At 48.6% G+C, this 20,327-nt stretch overlaps 1 protein-coding gene across 4 annotated transcripts in view; it reads left to right on the top strand.

Annotated features, from left to right (window-relative positions):
* The window catches only part of STK10 (serine/threonine kinase 10), a 62,005-nt gene that overhangs the window by 39,069 nt on the left and 2,609 nt on the right, over positions 1-20,327 (top strand). For 2 of the 4 annotated variants that reach the window (XM_029583654.1, XM_029583656.1), the window contains exons 5-18: positions 1,776-1,848; positions 3,990-4,184; positions 4,954-5,035; positions 6,087-6,215; positions 8,113-8,685; positions 11,841-11,971; positions 12,931-13,054; positions 13,930-14,244; positions 15,384-15,476; positions 15,989-16,118; positions 16,596-16,720; positions 18,946-19,134; positions 19,555-19,680; positions 20,119-20,232. In XM_029583654.1, the coding sequence (XP_029439514.1) occupies positions 1,776-1,848; positions 3,990-4,184; positions 4,954-5,035; positions 6,087-6,215; positions 8,113-8,685; positions 11,841-11,971; positions 12,931-13,054; positions 13,930-14,244; positions 15,384-15,476; positions 15,989-16,118; positions 16,596-16,720; positions 18,946-19,134; positions 19,555-19,680; positions 20,119-20,232 (2,399 nt within the window). Of the gene's footprint in view, positions 1-517; positions 538-1,775; positions 1,849-3,989; positions 4,185-4,953; positions 5,036-6,086; positions 6,216-8,112; positions 8,686-11,840; positions 11,972-12,930; positions 13,055-13,929; positions 14,245-15,383; positions 15,477-15,988; positions 16,119-16,595; positions 16,721-18,945; positions 19,135-19,554; positions 19,681-20,118; positions 20,233-20,327 lie in introns of those variants that run through there. The other 2 variants (XM_029583657.1, XM_029583655.1) reach the window with 2 other exon arrangements.

The following is a 20,327-nucleotide window of genomic DNA, read 5'->3' as shown; positions in this document are numbered from 1 at the left end:
ATCACCAGAACATCTGTCCATCCGCTGTGGCTGTCGTGGCACTGAATGCTGCTAAGGTGGAAGGAGGCAGATGGGTGCCCTCCAGTATAGTTACTTCTGTACACGTGCAGCTGCAGGAGGTTTACAGCAGCATCACCAGAACATCTGTCCGTCCGCTGTGGCTGTCGTGGCACTGAATGCTGCTAAGGTGGAAGGAGGCAGATGGGTGCCCTCCAGTATAGTTACTTCTGTACACGTGCAGCTGCGAGATCTGCCAGGCTGGTCCTTTCTAGTTTTGGGGGTTTGTTTCTTCCAGTGAAAGAGGAAGGAAACATGAAAATTGATCCTGCTGGAAGGGAGGTGATTGAAACCTGCCTTATAGTCTCCTGTGTAAATGTGCCACTTGTGTGCTGACAGCTAGGTGATGCCTCGTAAGCAGCACGTGCCAATAAAATGTTGCGCTGTCTTCTGGTACTGATGTGAAAAATGAATGCATGTTGGAAAGGGGTGAGGAGAAGCGTAATCTTTAATGGGAAACTGCTGAATAAAGGCAGGAAGGTATGAATAAAATTTACTTTTAGCATGATAATCCTCCTAGGGGAGAGATTTCCCCAGTGGAAAAATAGCGGTCTCCCTTAGCTGAAAGTACCTCAGTAGGTACCTCTCCTTCCAATAATTGTAGAGCATAGTTGCAAAATACTTCCAGATCTACGCCCCATGCTTAGAGAGCACAGCACACTTGTAAGGAAGCAGCAAACCAGGATTTTCCTCAGAAACAAATAGTGAAATACCTTGAGCTCAGGCTTGGGTGATCTGGGATATTGAGATGGGCACAGTTTATACCTGTAAAACATCCAGCATGGCTTCACATACATGGAAACCGTTCTTGTGAAGGTTAAATTTGTTTTTTTCCAAAGCCTCACTAAATTGATTTGGGCAGACGCTTGTGGTGTTCTTCTAGCTCTATGGGAGATTGTGTTGCTTTGAAGTGGTGGCTGGAAAGAATTCACTACACATCTGTCACAGAAAATATCACAAAACAGAGAGGAGGCTCCCTTATTTACAGGTCATAAAGGCACGTACACCCCCCTTCTTCACGTGTGCAACAGTGAGCAGTCCCTTGTGAAAGCTTGCTGCAGTGCGTCTCAACGTTTCGCTGTGGGGGAGGAATGCGTAGCATTTCCCCTAACAATAGAGCTTCAGATGAAGCATGAAAGGAATGTGGAAGGATTTCTGGGGTCTGTTCAGCCTTCACAAACATTTTTCTAAAAACCAGAAACACAAAGTGGCATCCTAGGCTGAGGTGGATTGACACATCCAAGTATCAACATTTTATTTTAATGGAATGTGTGTGTGTTGTATGTTTAGTTTGCAGTCCAGCGGTTGGAACCACACATCAGGAGCCAGCTGTCATAGAAACCCAGCTTGCTTCCTACCCAGGGAGCCTCTCCCTTTAACCCCCTAGGCTGCTTCTCTTTATTAACATCTACGCCACTCTGGATTTTCCATTTGGGAAGTAATCATTTGGACTTTGCTCATGTTGCCTACCAAATCAGGGCTCCAATCCACTTTATAAACACAGTAATTAGGCACCTAAACGCCTCCAACCCTATTCAGCCTGTCTATTGCATGTCTGTTTTAAAAAAGAAAAATTAACATTTTGCTGATATGATCCAAATTACAGTCAAGTAAATAGAAGCACGTAGCAGTAAAGTGTGACTGTAGTAGCCCAAACAGCTGCTCATTAAACTGTTGATACATGTTTGAGTTCAACATGATCCCATCTTGCCTTACAGCGGACTTTGGAGTATCTGCCAAAAATGTGAAGACTTTGCAGAAGAGAGATTCCTTCATTGGGACGCCCTACTGGTGAGTTAAAGTGCAGTGTGATCTGAAGGATCTGAGGTAGCATCAGATCATCTCAGACGAGTCTCATCAATTTCTTCAGATGGGTGACTAGAGAGTTAGGTCAGGAATATAGGCTGGATGTGATTGCAGCAAAGCTTTTGATACTTGAGGGAGAAGGTCCTTGATCTCAAGGTAATAAAAACAATGTGATAAGGCAGCAGCCAGAGCCGGGAGAATGCTTGTATGCATAGGGAGAGGTGGTAATGCCTCTTTAATGGGTCATTATTGAGGCCTCACTAGGAGCAATGGTGTTCTCTGGGTGATGGGCTGTGTTGGACTTACCAAACACAACACTTTCCATTTAGGCCAAAATGTTCTCTCTTAGTTTCATCAGACCCCAGAACCTTTTGCCATATGGCTACAGCGTCTCTTGAGTGTTCCTTTTCATGCTTTAAACAGGATTCGAAGTGGGACTGAGTAGTGGCTTCCCTCTTGCCAGTGTTTCTGGAGTGCTTGGGATGTTGTCACTTGCATGCTTTGGCCAGTTCTGGCCATGTGAACCTGTAGCACATGCACTGCTGCCACTGGCCTCGTTGGTAGCCACCCTGATCAGTCGCCTTGCTTGGTCATCCAGTTGGGAAGGACAGCCTAGCCTAGGCAGGATGTTGGTGGTGCCGTGCGCCTCCTTATCTTGACCATGCTCGGAGGGATATTCAGGGACTTTACACTTTTCATACCCATCCCCAGATCTCTGCCTTTTCACAACTTGCTCCCAGAGTTCTTTTGACAGCAGCTTGGACTCATGGTTGGGTCTTTGCTTTGAAATGCATTATCTAGCAGAGAGAACCAACAGGAAGTGCTGAATGTATCCTGTCGTCATGCGAAGTGGTACAGTTCAACACAGGTGGGGGCCAATTCACTTGGCGAGTGCTTTTGAACCAAGCTTTTTCAAGTTTTTCTATTTCTGCTTCACGTCTGAGTAATTCCGAAATACATTTTTCATGTGGCAGTTGTAGTGTAGGATACGTGGATACCATCTTTCTAACCACCTGTGCTTGTGCAGGACTTTTACCCTTTGAGCTGGTTCCATGTGTCTGCTTAGGGGCACCAATAAAGCCATCAGTGAGCCCTGGCTAATGCTTTTCCTGTTCCGAGCCCTGTGCTGAATCTGGCGCCAGGGTTGCGAAGTCACCATCCTGTATCCCAGGGACTCTCAACATCTGCATCCTCTTCTTTTCCTTTCTGCTTTGATGTGTGTTTCCACTTCCTTTTTGCACAGTTTTGGACTCTGTATGCGTGTGGGTGCTTTCTTTTAAACTTGCAGTGTAGGTACTGATGTCACAGCTTGGAGCAGGCTCGCTCTGTTCTGGAATTTACTTTGGAGCATTTCCAGCTGCATGGACTCTGAGGATAAAATGGAGGGAATTTTATCTTTCTCACCCAGGCCATGGGGGTCAGTGGAGGAATATTAATGTTGTTGTCTTCTGAGCCAGATGTCCAGTTTGGATGCTTTCCAGAGGCATGGGAACTGCAGTAAGTAAGAGAAATAACATTTAGAGCCTACAGACTGGGCCGGATATAGCTTATGTAGGAGCTTGTTTGCTCATTGCTGAGCTATACTGACCATCCCCTTGGGATCGGTTTCATTTTATCTTCCTGAATCACCAGCACTGTTTGTATTTTAAGGTGGCATTCTCCTTCCTCTTTGAGGTCATTGCTATATGCTCTCTCCACCCCACCTTTTTAGCAGTTGCAGCCTGCAATTGATATTTATATTCTGTTTTCTATGCTTTGAATATGCTTGTAATCTCCCTTGATGTTCCTTCCCTTGGAGGTGGAATATAAATAATGTAGGTTAAATTAAGATGAACTGAGGCATTTATAGGGCTGTAGCTGAAAATCCCAAATGTGCTAGAATGTGAAATGTAATGTAGTGGTTTGGGGCAAATGCCTTTCTGGTGCTGTGCGTGGTCTGTGATCCTCGATATGTGTGGGCAGGACTACAATATTAGCCCAGTGGCTGTATAGGCACAAACTTGTTCCTCCAGCTTTCCAGATATAAACTGTGAGTCGATGTACGGTAAAACCCTTATTTTAAGGTGGATGACTTCAGGTTTATTTCCTCATTTCTCTTACATATGTCCTCTTTGCTGCATTTGCAGGATGGCCCCTGAGGTGGTGATGTGTGAAACCATGAAGGACACGCCCTACGATTACAAGGCCGATATCTGGTCCCTCGGAATCACGTTGATTGAAATGGCCCAAATAGAGCCACCCCACCATGAACTGAATCCCATGAGGGTTCTCCTCAAGATTGCCAAGTCTGATCCTCCAACCCTGAGCGCCCCTTCTAAATGGTAAGGCTTCCGCTGGTATCAGACTCGGGAGGGTCATGGGCTCTTGTTAGATCTTGGCCAGAAGGCGACAGGGTGGAGGGTGGAAGAGGAATGTTCTGACTCCTAGCAGGTGTTTCAGGACACCGAAAAACCCCCCAGAAGATACTGCTTTTCATTTTGTTAATTTTTATTCCAAATTTTTTTATCTTAAGTAACTTGGGCGAAAGACGCAGTTTCAGAATTGTTGGAGCAAAGTGACTTGCAGGTTTTTTGGATTTATATCTGACCTTGCAAGGACCAAACATAGAAAGTAATGCTGGAATTAGGATTGTGACATACCTGGTGCAGTCTCCCCAGGGGGCTACCATAACTAACTAGAAGAAAAAAGGATCAGGGGAGGAGCTAAGACTGTGTAAAGCCAAAAAAAAGTGTCAGATCAAGAGAGAAATGTCAAGAATCGGGCAGTTTGATATTTTTAGGAAATTGTCTCGCTCAGCTGCTTGAAAAGGACTGGAATTGGCTTTGCAGCTTGTTCAGGCAATATCCCCTTTCTAAAAATAACTCTGGCATTCTTTAATATGAAATAGTTGGGTGTATATTTTCATCCAAGCCCTGCTCACTTCCTTTAGTAGAAATGAAAAAGGCTGATAACCTCCTGCAGCTAACTTCATGGCATTGTTTGCGGATACAATTGCTTGTTTTCCAAAACGAGAAATGTGGATAATTTGGCGCGGGAGGGCAGGCTCTGGGGCTGCTGAGCTGCGTTGACGGATCTTTGTGCTTCTCTAAGGTCCTTGGAGTTCAGAGATTTCCTTAAGGTGGCGCTGGATAAGAATTCAGAGACCCGGCCGAGTGCAGCACAGCTCCTTCAGGTAATCAGGGTCCAGGCAAAGGAAGCCGAGCTGGGCTGAACGAATCCCTAGTGCAGCAGCAGCAGATTCCTTTCCTCTGCATCCCACCCATGCCCTTCCTGGGAATGTTTATTCCACAAGATCCTGATCCCTCAGTGCAGGGAGGAAGCAGCGGCTTTAGGAATCTGAGAAGGGTGAAATGATCCCCTACTAATGATGGCAATAAGAAGAGCTCACTAAATCAGACTTCTGCTAGCATGGCTTCATATTTAGAAACATTGACATTTTGCTTTCAAACATTGTTCTGCTTTAATTTGGAGCTCTATTTAATATATCTAAATTGTTGAGTCTTCTCATGCCTGCATTTCAAAATGTCTTTTGTAAACTGAAGATTTAACTGAAATGTCTTAACACACAGAATAGGCAGAAGAGGATTGTCTCTTCCAGCTTTGTTAATTACTGCTTGTGCTCCTTGTAATAACGAGCAGAATGCTTACAAAATACAAAAACCTGTGGATAGATGGCGTGGAAGAGAGACAGCAGGACCTGCATTAAAACGAATCTTTACGTCCTGTAAATTTCTTAAAATAAATTGAGGGGAAGGTTACTCCGTGGAGCAGTTTGGTTCGGTTTCCCCCTCCTGAACTGCACCGAGGGGGGGGGGGGGGTAGCTTGTAGACGACCCCTAACCAGAATAGCTGGGGCTTCTTTCTTTCTTACATCAGTTCAAACGCAGGTCCAAGTGTGGGAGTTTGGTGACGTCACAGTTATGCTGTTGCTGGATTTCCTCAGGGTCTTATTCCCTGAGGAAAGACGTCACAGTGGTCTGGGACACGGCATCTGCAGCATCCCGGGCCCACCACCCCCTATAACCTGAGCAGGCCTGGCCTGTGTCACGTGGTTCCCTTGCCTGTGTTAAATGAACGCCTCCGTGGGGTTTGTCTTGGTGTAATCCTTGCATTCCCCTAGGTGTGATTTGTATCTCTCAGGAAGTCGCTTGTGCTTTTCCATCCTGTGTACACTGTCCTGCGAGGGATGTTTCTCATCTGCCTTGCTCTTTCTGTGTGTTCAGCACCCTTTCGTGAGCAAGGTCTCCAGTAACCGGGCATTACGAGAGCTGCTGGCAGAGGCCAAGGCTGAAGTGATGGATGAAATTGAAGACCGAGAGGAAGGAGAAGAGGACGACTCTGAGCCCGTGTCTGTATGTCCACAGCCTTTACCCTACATTTCACATCCAGATCTCAAACTCTGTTGCTTGCACACCTTCACGTTTCTCTCCTCTGTTAGTAGGGGTGGACGGGGCGCTTAGGGGTTAATCTGACAAAGAATTTTGACTATGAAGGGGCTTTGTGTGTGTGTATTTTTCGGCATGAAACCATGCACGGTTTCAGCAGCTTTGCTAGTCCTGGCAAGGACCAGAGTCTTTGTAAGCTATGAGACCTTTTACATAAGGTTGACCACACAGCCCCATATCTGTTGCATGCAGGGAGTTGTAGTTCTGATTTCTCCATTGAGTTCCCTAGGGAAAGCAGGGCTACATGTCATGCATGACTTTTAAGTAATTTGGATTTATTTGAAATACTATTAGTCATATAAGCCGTTTCCCTTTTTACTTTGTGTAGTTTCTGAATGTGTTCAGCTGACTAATTGTAAATGTAATTGGTTTTGGTTTGATTCACTGTTGTATTTTAATGAACTGTTTCATTTTGTAATAGTGCAATGAGCGTTTGGAAGTGGTGCATATAAAAAATAAAGCACTGGCTCGGCTTATCCTTCGGACATGGAGCTGTATACAGTATATGGGCATACAAGGATGCAGTGAATGAGCTATCAGACCCCTCCTCAGACCACTGAACAAGGCATCCGTGTGTTCTTGGAAGCTCAGATTCTCCAACATTTTTTTTTGTTGGTGGTGTAATAAAATTATTGCAGCCAAGGATGTTTTAGCATTAAACAGGTTTCCTTTCAGCTCCTGTAGCAGTCACTTTGGCACAGTTAAATCTGACATGGACCCCTAGGCAGGCAGGGACATGAAGTGAGAGGCCTAATCCACGTTGAAATACTGGAACTCTTGAAATAATCCTGACAAATGCCGGCATATAAAAAAAAGCATTGCTACTCCCACCTTCCCTTTAAACCTGTTCCAGTAGATCAGAAAGTGTTCTGGGAAAGGTGGGAGGAGGGCTGTGTCCCTCTGTGGGAAACGTCTGACTCAGAGGTTGTAGAAATTTCTGCTAAAGGTGGATTTATGGATCCTGAAGATAAGTGGATGGGGAAAGTATGTTTAGACAGTGGGCAAAGTTTTATCGGCGTTGGTTTGTGTTTGAGGAACTTTATTATGGCGATTGTGGTTTGAGCATGGTTTTCCCCTCAGACCTCCAGTTAACGCCTCTGTCCTAAAGGCTCTCACCCTCCGCTCTCAGCAGGGAGTTGTGTGCGCGCGAGTGGAGCAACGAGGGAGATGCACGGCACTGCAAAGCTTTCACATCTCCCTCCCTGCTCTGCTTACTAATGCACAACCCGGGAAGGCCATTGTCTCAAAGACTATAAGTCTACTTTGAGTTGATGTTGCATGCCGTTGGCTGTGGTCTGCCTCCCTCTTAGCTGTGATTGGAAAGGGAGACGCCGCGTGGTAGCCCTGGTATGGGGGAGGGGTGGGAACCTGCTGTTTGGCAGAAGATAAACATTGCACACAGCACTTTATGGATGAACACGGTTGATCCATGGACTCTGGCAGTTTCAGAGCATAAAAAGTGTGGCTTCATTTATTGTAAACACATGACAAACGGGGAAAGAAGCTTTGAGTTTTCTCTGATATGCACATTTTATAGGTGGCATTTCAAGTCCCAGTGAGTGAAGTTTTTCTGAGTGCAGCCTTCCACCGGCACTTTCAGGGACTGGAGGATACTGCCTACTTATTAATACAGACCCAGCCACACATTATTCTTTGTGCTTTATCTCCTGCTTGCTGGCAAAGCTGAGTAGACGTTGGTGCTGTGTGAATGACAGTAAATATGGAGAGACTAGTGGGCATTTCTCTAGCCGTCGTCATGTATTCCTCTGACACATGTTTCTTTTTCCTTGTCTTTTTAAAACAGGATTCCTCACGGCTCAGCCAGCTGAGTTTTGAAGTAGAAAAGCCTACAGACTCTCCTGTGACCCCCACTATCAATGGGCTGAAGATGTCCGTAGGTGACGCCAAGGACTGTGTGGATGGGCAGAGCGATAAGCTCTCAGACGAGGGAATAAGCAGCGACAACGATAAGCTGGAGAGGGACAGCTCCTTCCAAACCAGCAGCAGTTCTGACTCTGGGACAGAGGATGGGAAAAGTCCACAAATGTCTGAGGAAAAGGCGAACAAAGCAAGTGTACAGCCGGGGGTCTCCGATCCCAAAAAGGAATCACTAATGGAGAACGGCATGGCTGAGAAAAGCAAAGACACGAAAGCAGATAACAGAGCCTCCTGGGACAATGAGAGGAGGCCAAAGAGCGGCCAGATGGAGCACCTGCCTAGAGAGGCAGTAACCAATGGGAGGCCAGATTCTCCCAGCCTGTCCTTCAGAAAAAGAGGCCAGAGAGATTCCGATTCAGGGAGCACCTCTGCCTCAGACTGTATGGATCTTTCAGTCTCTCTGCCACTCAACAAGGAGACTGGCTCGCTGTCCTTGAGGGTAAGGAGATGACATTTGAATGCTTATCCAGTTGCCTGTGGGTGTGAGGAGGGGACATAAAATGGGCTTGCTCTGTAAATTTAAGCCCAGGAAGGTCACAGAATCCCCAGATTCTGCAGCTGTGTGAGCCAATCCAGTGGTCTGTAGAAGTTGTCCAAGACTGAAATGTGTGAATGGCAGCCATGACTTCTGGGTGCTAATCTCAGCTCCAGCTCTGGTCCACCCTGGGCAGCGTGCACGTACTAAGAAGTTAGAGATGATTGCATGAAGCTTGAGAAGCCGAGAGGGAAGGGTTATCTGTGTCTGAGGGTGATCACATAAACCCAAGTCCTGAGCCTCTTCAGGATATGAAGCCCAGCAGTAATCTTCCTAGTGAAGCTGGGCCTGGAAATCCTTGAATGCATGAAGCAGAAAATAAAAACCAGATGGCATTAGACTGGCTCCCTTCTCCATTCAGAGCTGTTCGGTTGCCCTCCCCTGACTGTAAGAAGTATCCTGAGCAGTTAAGGATGTGTAGAAAGTAAATTATTTTGCATGCGAATAGCATTCAGGGAATTTGCTAGATTTTGCCTTTCCCCTTAAGGTTTTCTCCATAAAATGTCGTGCATAAACATTTCAAAAGATGTTTGTAATGTGAAAGCAGTGGATCTTTTATAATATGCCTGAGTTTGGGGTAAAAATCCAAGGTCGGCTTTTTACTCTTGCACAGCTGAAAGGAGGAAGTCTGCAGTGGGGGTGGGGGATGAGCGAGGGGGTCTGCAGCACATACCCGGTAGGGGTATCCTTAGCGCTGGACTGGTTTCTGTATACAGGAAGCCCGTGCTTCCTTCATGCCGCATGCACTGTTAATGTCTTGAAATGTATTTGCAAAGTAAAAACTTTGCAGCTTGAAGTGCAATATGGAAAATAAAACTTCCTGCCCATGCGTTAGCCTTGTGGAAGGGAGATATTCTGTTTGTCTGCAGGCTTTCGCTCTGTTCTCAGGCAGGCAGATTTTAGTACAATTTTGGAGGTAATTGTGTGAAAATGGATTCATGCGTGTAGATTGCCCTGCATGCAGAGAGCCCATCACGTGTGTACTTCCAGCCGGATTGCCAGGAGGCGCATGCTAGAATCGGGGGCGTGCATGGGGGCTTTCAATGCACAGACCTTACACTGATTTTCAGAGAAAAACTTCCCAGGTAATTTTATCCTTAAATTCGTAAAGATTGTGTGCTAAAAGCATCTGTAACTACTCTGGCTGGCTGTGGCTTGCCCGGGTGATGAGAGGAGAGGGCATCGTCGTGTGGCTGAGGAGTTCTAAACCTTGGTGCCCTGTAGTGAGCGAGGGATCACGGTGACTTGAGCCAGTGTTGTCCGTGCTTACAGCACCACCTGGTGGCTTTACAGGGTTCTGTAAATGGCGCTCAGGCCCCGTGGTTCTTGCGCTCATGCCTTGTGCTCGGCAGGAGATACTTAGTTTAATTGTACCCATTGTTTAAAGTATCTGTAGGGTTAGTTGATACTTTGTAACTGGTGGTGAGAAGGGGCAGAACAAAGGCTTCCTGGGAGCCTCTCTGAGGGGTAGTCAGGTGTGGTGGTTCCATGGCTGAATCAGAAGGCGTAGTGAGTGAAATTTACATCTCTGGTGTAAAGCTGAATCAGCTTTGTCATTTATGGGAGAGGGGTAAGGGGCTGCTATTGTTGAGTTACTTCCCTTTCTGCTGATGGAGTAATGCTGGGCCTCCCTCTCCCCATCCGACCCCTTCTTTCTGGGACCGTCTGATCCTCGCTCTACCCGTGTTCATGGAGGATGAATGGCGCGAGCTGAGGTGGAGCGGTCGCATCGTGGGCCACGTTATACCGCAGCAGGGACGGTTGAGACGTGGTGCGCGATGTTTGAGAGCCGATGCCTGGAGACAGAGGACTCGCCTCTCCCAGGCCCAGCTGTGCTCGTCTCTCCCAGGCCCAGCTGTGCTCGTCTCTCCCAGGCCCAGCTGTGCTCGTCTCTCCCAGGCCCAGCTGTGCTCGTCTCTCCCAGGCCCAGCTGTGCTCGTCTCTCCCAGGCCCAGCTGTGCTCGTCTCTCCCAGGCCCAGCTGTGCTCGTCTCTCCCAGGCCCAGCTGTGCTCGCCTCTCCCAGGCCCAGCTGTGCTCGCCTCTCCCAGGCCCAGCTGTGCTCGCCTCTCCCATGCCCAGCTGTGCTCGCCTCTCCCAGGCCCAGCTGTGCTCGCCTCTCCCAGGCCCAGCTGTGCTCGCCTCTCCCAGGCCCAGCTGTGCTCGCCTCTCCCAGGCCCAGCTGTGCTCGCCTCTCCCAGGCCCAGCTGTGCTCGCCTCTCCCCGGCCCAGCTGTGCTCGCCTCTCCCCGGCCCATCTTGCACAGCTTCTTGTGGAGATTTTGCTCAAACTTTGAGACAATAGTAAGATGTTTAGGAGCGACTGCCTTTCTGCGTGAAGAACATCCGCGACCTTTCCATGACTTTCTAGGAACTCTGTGGCCGCAGGAGACTTCGTTAACGCTGCGCAGGTGGCTTTGTGTAGAGACCTGGGTCTCCAGGGGCTCGTAAACGCTGTTATCGCTTTATGTAGTGCATGACCCTGGTAACGTGCAGCGTTTACCTTCCATCCGCCCTCAGCAAAAGACATTTAGCCGTGTCCGGGAACGGCAGTTGAGAACCCAATCCTGTCTGCTAGCGAAGGTTGGAAGGCTGCTGGAAAGATTAAAGCTGAGGCATTGCAGTTTGTTTAAAATGTTAATGACACTAATGGGTTTTGTGGAGTGGGGGATTCATTTTGCAACAAACTGGAGGCCGTCTTATTTTTTTGTTTTTTTTTGCTATTTCAAAAAAGCAAAATGTCAGAGGGAGCCCCTGTCCTCTTCCTGTGAAGATGACTAAAGCTATTGCTTCTGGGGTTATATTTTTATCTATGTGTATCAGTGATGTGGAATAACCACTGCTACGCCCCTGAAGTTAAGGGCTGACTCAGCAAAGGAAGGGGCGTCTGGGCATTAGACCTACCTGAGCAGTTTTAAGATGTTACCCAGCCTGATGGGGTAGTCTGGTCATGAAGGGAGGGTGGATTTGGAGGACTGAGCATGAATCTGGGTCGTGTGTTTGCACCACATGTGCCCTGGTGTCTGCACCATCTCACAGGCCTCGCTACCCTTCAATTCCAGGATTCCAAAATGCACAACAGGACCCTGAAACGCACCAGGAGGTTTGTGGTGGATGGGGTGGAAGTCAGCATAACCACCTCTAAGATCATAAGCGAGGATGAGAAGAAGGACGAAGAGATGAGATTCCTCAGGTGAGTGACGTTTGCAAACCCGATAAAGTCTCCTGTTAGGAGAGGAATTCTGAATGATTGAGTTACTGAAGACCCAGTCCCTACAGAAGCACAAAGCTGGGTGAAGTAATCTTCATGACTTGGCCAGTAGGGTTAGCGGGATTGGGGTGCCTGCCTGTGGTGCTGGTGGGGGTACTCTTGTTCAAAACACAAGCTGTAGACGCTCCACCAAACTGAGGATGTAACTAGCTGAGTTATATTAAACAATTGCATCTTCTGGAAGTCAGACCAATTATCTTCTTGACCAGAGGGATTAGCGAAGTGTGTGTTTTGTTTTTTGGTTCATGGGTAATGAGCTCGTAATGTGCACAGTGAGACCCTGAGCTGCACGTGGGCTAATTAAACGCCTTTTAGAGCTGGCAGCAGAGTCTTGTCTGCGACATGGACTCCTTCAGATGATTGCATCCTGCACCTGCACCCCAGTACTCTGGCAGATAGGTTTTCTCCTCTCTTGAATTTCACGTGCCTTTCCACGGGAGGATGACTGACACGCATCCCAGACATTCTTCTGCATTCTTTCCTGCTCCCGCATTACCTGTTTTGATTAACCTGCGAGGAAGAGGGAAGCAGCTGCCCTGGGGTGTGTTTGAAAATGCATTTTTTTTGTGTCTCAAAGGTCCATGAAACCCAGCATCCTGTCTCCAGATCACAAGTACTTAGCAGGATTCCAAAAATAGGTCCAGTCCTTGCTGATAACCAGGAATTAACAGTGGCTGTGCCACAAGTACTGAAACGTTAAGCAGCATGGGATCTACTTCATGTTTTGGGTACTTGCCAGGTTCTTATGGCCTGGATTGGCCACTGTTGGAAACAGGATGCTGGGCTTGATGGACCCTTGGTCTGACCCAGTATGGCAAGTTCTTATTTTCTTATCATATTTGAGTGCAGTGTGTGAGCTTGTGCTGCTTCTAACCTTTCAGGCGCCAGGAGCTGAGGGAGATGCGGCTCCTGCAGAAGGAAGAGCACCGGCACCAGGCTCAGCTGAACGGGAAACATCTGCTACAGCAGGAGCAAATGCTGCGCCGCTTCGAGCAGGAAATGAATGTGCGTTTGGGGGGGGGAGGGAAGAGGAGGATTTCTGTCTCTGGGGAGAGGAAAGGAATGCACGAGGAGCGGAGGAAAAGGAAGATTTCTGTCTCATGGGGGGGGGGGCGGTATTTCAGTCTCTGGGGGAGAGGAGGATTTGGTTCTTTGGGGAGGGGGAGTGAATGTGTGGGAAGCAGGGGGGGAGGGAAGGTTGTCCTGGCTTGGGGGAGAGGAAATGCATGTGTCTGAGGCAGGAGCTTGCCTCTCCACGTGAGGCGGGAAGCGAGGAGCCAGTTAATCTGTTTTGTGAGTGGATGCTTTATTTGTACCTGGAAACGGCAGACACTAAGGATCCATGAACAAAATAAGTTCTCCCTTAGCACATTTTCCAAAAGCTAGACAGGAAACGGATTGAGCTAGTTCCCAACAAATGGCGCCACTTTTTCTCTCCTTTCCGAGCGTTTTGTGACTGGAAAGTGAATTTGGAAAGATTTCCAGAGCAGCTTTCATGCTCCCATTGTTCAGTGTATCTGTGCGGACGGTAAAGATATCTCCCTGTCTACCGTCGGCCTTTTACGTCTGCCATCCTTAGGAACCTTTTCAGTTGGTCTTGGAGGGGGAAACACAATAGAACAAGAGCAAAAATATTTATCCAGAAAAATGAATAACCTTTTCCATTAACTTCTCCCCTTTTTTTGTTCTTACTGTAATAAACAGTGAAATTCTCTGGGGAAAAATAAAATAAAAGCTGAAGAGCAAGGTCCCTCACCATCCAAATCTTTTAGCAAGTCTGTATTTTCAAACCACCTTTGTTTTAACACCACAGTCAGTACCATTTTATTCAGAGCGACCCTTTCATGCCAGTGTCTGCCTCTCTGCTTCTTCACCTGCAGACAAAGAAGAAATTCTACGACACGGAGCTGGAGAACCTGGAGCGCCAGCAGAAGCAGCAGATAGAAAGGCTGGAGCAGGAGCACGCCTTGCGCCGGCGGGAGGAGGCCCGGCGCATGCGGCTGGAGCAGGAGCGCGAGTACGGCAGGTTCCTGGAGCAGCTCAAACAGAGGAAGAGGGAGGTAAGGCACGGCCGCAGCCCTCTCTGCCACGCGTTCCCACCGTCGCGCCGGCGGGAGGAGGCCCGGCGCATGCGCCTGGATCAGGAGCGTGAGTATGGCAGGTTCCTGGAGCAGCTCAAACAGAGGAAGAGGGAGGTAAGCTGCAGCCTTCTCTGCTACGCGTTCCCACCGACGCGCCGGCGTGAGGAGGCCCGGTGCATGCGCATAGAGCAGGAGCGCGAGTACGGCAGGTTCCTGGAGCAGCTCAGAGGAAGAAGGAGGTAAGGCGCGCCGCAGCCTTCTCTGCCACGCGTTCCCACCGTCGCGCCGGCGGGAGGAGGCCCGGCGCATGGAGCAGGAGCACGAGTACGGCAGGTTCCTGGAGCAGCTCAAACACAGGAAGAAGGAGGTAAGGCACGGCCGCAACCTTCTCTGCCACGCGTTCCCACTGTCGCGCTCGTCTCCTGCCTGCTCAGCTCCTCAACGTGTATGCCGTGCTTCTAGGGCCTGGCATCGTTCAGCTTGCCCTACCACCTCCCACTCCAAAATCTTGCTCTGATTTCATGCCGATCAGAGGGAAAGTTAGCATTTTATTTATTCAGAAATGTATATTCTGTTCATAATAAAAAAAAAACCATGAGTTTTGTAGGGGAGCAGTTGTGAAAGGCATTTTTCACGGGGTCTGCATGTTTACACGCTAATGCTCGTCCTGCAGAAGAAAATAGGCAGGGCCAGGTAACGTATGTACAGGGGGTTTATTTTTAACTTCTTACAGGGAAGTGAGTTTATGCCAGGGAGCAGGGACGGCAGAGGGTAGGCCCTCCAGTACAAAAAGGGAGATCTCCACGGGCTGTAAATCTGTCCTGGGGAGGTTTGAGGGTCGTGTTATGTCGCTCTGCAGAGTTGACCTGCTTTCTGTTTCCTCCATAGTGACCAACCCTATCTGTGTTTTAGAGCAGCGAAGCCAGGGTTCAGATCCCACTGCTGCCCCCTGTGACCTTGGGCAAGTCGCGTCACCCTCCATTGCCTCGGGTACAGACTTAGATCGTGAGCCCTCTGGGGATAGGGAAATACCTGCAAGACCCGAATCGCAGAGTCTAAATAAAATGAATTTCTTCTAAGGCAATGCTCCTGCTCCAAAGACCTGCCTTGCACAGCTGCAAACTGCTGATACTTTCCTGGGCTGTGGGGGAGCTCAGGGGGACTTAACTTATTTTGAGTCCAACAAAAAGCTTTTTGTTTGCCCTTAATTTTGAAAGGAAGCAGCTTGAAGGTCGTCTGTTTTTCTTGCAAAGGTTAAAAATGATGTTGAGAAGCTGCCCAGGCAGCAGCGGAAGGAGAGCATGCGGGTGAAGATGGAGGCCTACACTCAGATGAAACAGGCTCAGGTGAGAGGGGCTTCTGCTCAGTTTTCTCCCTGGACGATATTGATGATGGGTGGGGGGTGGAAAGCAGAGACAATGAGGAAAGACTTCATACCGCATGGGATTGGAAAGACGGGTAACTAAATGTAAAAATATCCTCTCCCCCCAATCAGTCTAATGCGCCAGGGTCCCTGCAGATGGAAGCAGAGCCTGAGCACAGATTAAGGAGCAGCAGCTTTGTAACGGTGCTAGGGGTCTTTCACGTGTGCAGTGAGTTTATTCATGGCTAGTGTCGCCCTCCGGGGCAGAAAGCGGGTCCTGGCTTTATAGTACCGTGCTCCGTTCCACCTCTGCCCTTGCATCCTGACCAAACAGGGAATTGAGGGAAGATGGGGAGGGCAGTCCAGATGGAAGAAGGTGGGGGTGGAGAGCGTAGCTGGGCAGAATCCTTTGTAGAGGGAAAAGCTTTGCATTGTGTTATGCCGCTGACTGCAGGGATGTGGCTTCATCTTCACACCCATTCCTTGTGCCCACAGGAGCACGACTTCCTGGCCAAACAGAAACACGACCTGGAGCGGGCCATAAGGAGCATCACAGCAGAGAACAGGAGGGAGATTTGTGACCGGGAGAGGGAGTGCCTGAGCAGGAAGCAGCACCTCGTACGAGGTAGGTAGCCCTGGGCTGTGTCCCTAACTCATCAGTGTGCTCGCCCTTTGGAAGTGCTGGACTTGTAGGCGCATCATCACGTTAGCAGGCAAATACTATTTGTAAATCCTCTGTTTCCCAGGGAATCTCCTTAGCAGATGGACTTCTGGATTGGTAGCACCTCAGCAAGCCACAGGCCTGTGTAGGTAGCGCTGGGTGCGTAAGGGGGAGGAGTGAGGTGGTGCTTCTCCCACATCACTTACAGCTTAAAATATACGTAATCGCTATAAAAAACTCTTTGGATTATCTCAACTTAGAAAAGTAAAGTAGTGCTGAGATCTGACAGAAATGCAGGGACTGAACGATCCCTGCCAGACTGCAGTCCCTCTTCTTGGGCCAGTGTGACCCTGTAGGCCCTGATCGAGGTGACCCATGCAGGTGATGGGAAGACTAGGGAAGGCCCTGCTGCTGTAACTCTCTCTCCTCTCCCCTCCCCAGAGCGTGAAGCCATTATCTGGGACCTGGAGGAGAAGCAGCTGCAGGAGCGGCACCAGCTCTTGAAGCAGCAGCTGAAGGATCAGTACTTCTTACAGCGCCATGAGCTCCTGCGCAAACACGAGAAGGTACGGACACGGCAGTCGGGACAGCGTCTCTCTCTCCTCTCTGACCCGCGCACGGGGCGCCCCTAGGGGAGGGAGAACTGCACAAGTGTGGCGAGCAGCAGGTTAAAGGTGCGCGGTCATCCATTCCTCTCTCCCATGCTCTCATATGAAGAGGCCCATCTCCAGTAGGGCGGTATCAGGACACCTTATCCGGCTGAGGGTAGCTACGTAGCGCTGTCCTGTCCCGGTCCCCTTCCTCCGCCCATGCACCCCTTTTTAAACATTTAGGTTGCGCCGGTCCTGATGTTTACACGAGCACAGGTTCTGGCCGTTTCCGGCCTCCGTCAGGGCAGCGCTGGAGGCGTGGGAGTGGGGCTCGCGTATAAACGGGAGATGTGGGGGGCAAGTGACCTGATTCATCCTTGAGCGAGGGTGAGGGGGAAACAGTCGGGACCAGGGATAAACAGTGGCACAACTTAAATGTTTAAAAAGGGGAGAGTGTGTGTGTATGTGGGGGGGGGGGGGGGGGTTGAATGGTAGGGACTGGGATAGTGACTCTTAAGTGAGGGCAGTGCTGCTTAGCCGGATAACTTTTAAGTAATGGGCTATCCAGCCAGGCAAGGTCTGAGGTTATCTGTCCAAGCTAACCGCGTGTGCCAAGATACTCAGCTTAACTCAACCCCTCCCCGCAGCACCCGAGATACGCCCTGTTCTTATCCAGCTAAACTCTAGCTTCTGAATATGGACCTCACTGAGCCTAGAATAAAAGCTTTATATCCAGCAGAAAGCATAAGAACTTAAGAAATTGCCATGCTGGGTCAGACCAAGGGTCCATCAAGCCCAGCATCCTGTTTCCAACAGAGGCCAAACCAGGCCGCAAGTACCCAAAAACTAAGAAGATCCCATGCTACTGATGCAATTAATAGGGAATAGCCACTGCTAAGTAAACTTGATTAAAAGCCATTAATGGACTTCTCCAAGAACTTCTCCAAACCTTTTTTGAACCCAGCTACACTAACTGCACTAACCACATCCTCTGGCAACAAATTCCAGAGCTTTATTGTGCGTTGAGTAAAAAAGAACTTTCTCCGATTAGTCTTAAATGTGCCCCATGCTAACTTCATGGAGTGCCCCCTAGTCCTTCTATTATCTGAAAGAGTAAATAACCGATTCACATCTACCCGTTCTAGACCTCTCATGATCTTAAACACCTCTATCATATCCCCCCTCAGTCGTCTCTTCTCCAAGCTGAAAAGTCCTAACCTCTTTAGTCTTTCCTCATAGGGGAGTTGTTCCATTCCCCTTATCATTTTGGTTGCCCTTCTCTGTACCTTATTTATTTATTTATTTATTTAGGGGTTTTTATATACCGCCTTTCTTGATATATATATATATATATCAAATCAAGTCGGTTTCCATATAACACAACTGTTGCCGAGGCGTTACATTGAACAATAAACATAGTATTGAACAGGGAACGTGTATCTTTACATTAAACAGTCAACAGAATATTGAACAAAAAATGCAAATCAATTAATATTAAGTAATAATTGTGAAATAAAATATATAAAATATAGAATAGACGACAAAAAATGTTTTGATTAATAACTTAAATAAATGGTGCGAGTACTGCAGAATAGTTGATAAGATTGAGTTGTACAGGTAGAGTATACAGGAGACCATGTTCCATGTTAAAGGACATGACCATGGGAAGGGGATCAAGAGAGGATGGATCTTCTCCATCACAATTATATCTTTTTTGAGATGCGGCGACCAGAATTGTACACAGTACTCAAGGTGCGGTCTCACCATGGAGCGATACAGAGGCATGATGACATTTTCCGTTCTATTAACCATTCCCTTCCTAATAATTCCTAACATTCTGTTTGCTTTTTTGACTGCTGCAGCACACTGAGCCGACGATTTTAAAGTATTATCCACTATGATGCCTAGATCTTTTTCCTGGGTGGTAGCTCCTAATATGGAACCTAAGATCGTGTAACTACAGCAAGGGTTATTTTTCCCTATATGCAACACCTTGCACTTGTCCACATTAAATTTCATCTGCCATTTGGATGCCCAATCTTCCAGTCTCGCAAGGTCCTCCTGTAATGTATCACAGTCTGCTTGTGATTTAACTACTCTGAAAAGCCATCCTGATATTGCTGGGAAAGTCAGCCCATTGTCCTGACAAGCTCTGCCATGTCTTACTTTGTCTGCTTTATTCTCTTGGGTTCGTCTTTCAGGAACAGGAGCAAATGCAGCGATACAACCAGCGAATGCTGGAACAGCTGCGGATACGGCAGCAACAGGAGAGAGCCCGGCTGCCCAAAATCCAGCGCAGTGAGGGGAAGACCCGCATGGTGATTTACAAGAAGAGTCTGCACATCCATTCCAGTGGGAGCGCCTCGGTGCAGAGGGAGAAGATTAAGCAGGTACCGAATCTTTCATGCACACCCCCTGGGTCACTGACCTGCCACAGGCTCCACGTGCAGCTAATGGGGTGGATTCAGTTAGTCCCCAGGAGCACAGGTTCGTATCTCTCAGCATCTGCCACTGATGCTGAGTGCACGAGAAACAGAAACCCCCTGCAGCGTTACTGTTGGAGGCAGGGGGAGGGGTGGTTAAAGTTATAATGGGAATGCGGATGTTGGTTCCTGCCCCTTCCTACAAGTAATCTTTGCTTGGATAAAGTGTGCAGAGGTGAGCGAGGTTGTGCCATGGTCCGGCTCTTAGGGTCATTGGGGCTGTTACGTTACTGCAGTTGCTGGCTGATCTCTACACCTTTTGTGGTCTCCTTGGATGGGAAGGTTTCTCAGCACTGCTAACCAGGGTGTGTCCTACCCCACCCTTAGTTTGCTCAGCAGGAGGACAAGAGACAGAAGTTGGAGAGAATCCACCAGCAGGAGAAACACGAACTCCAGATGCGAGACATGCAAGCTGAATGCGAGAGCAACGCCAGGGAGCTGCAGCAGCTGCAGGTAATCTTGCCGCCCCGTCAGATCTGAAAGCAGTGCGGCAGCGGCTGCAGGAGCACCAGGAAACCCTCCAATACTTTATTGAGCTCCTTTTGGGCCCTGCCGCCTGTGGCTCCCTCCATTTTCTCACCCTTTATTGTAATTCTGAAAGGGAGGACTCTAAGATGGCAGTGAGGGGGAGAGGGCCAGCTCTACAAGGAAGGAGAGATGAAGGGAGCCCTTGGCACAGGGATTGGCTCAAGCTTGTGATCCAGCCAAGCCATAAGCAAGGTGTTGACATTACAAGTTTGGTTAGAAAGCAGAGCAATGTTTCCCTTGCTCACCATTCATGTGCCCTGGGTGCAGCTCTGCTGTGGGGCGTGTGATGGGAATTTCTCGGCGGATTTACCAGTTCTTTCCGCTAAGCCCGTGGGTAACCAGCTGCTCGCTGCTTGGTTTTAGAACGAGAAGTGCCATCTCTTGGTGGAACATGAGACCCAGAAGCTGAAGGCTCTCGATGAGAACCACAACCATCTCATGAAGGACTGGAAGGAGAAACTCTGGCCACGCAAGAAGGTAAGGAACCCCCATCCCCTGCTGTGTTCCCGTCGTCCAAAATTCCGTGGGGAAGTGTCGGAATCTCTGCTGAAGAAATATGGACGTGAGATGAT

The sequence above is a fragment of the Rhinatrema bivittatum genome, chromosome 18 (assembly GCF_901001135.1).
Source record: "Rhinatrema bivittatum chromosome 18, aRhiBiv1.1, whole genome shotgun sequence".
NCBI classification, from domain to species: domain Eukaryota; kingdom Metazoa; phylum Chordata; class Amphibia; order Gymnophiona; family Rhinatrematidae; genus Rhinatrema; species Rhinatrema bivittatum.
The sequence above is the reverse complement of the archived record's forward strand: the minus strand, read 5'-3'. Positions and strand labels throughout refer to the sequence as shown.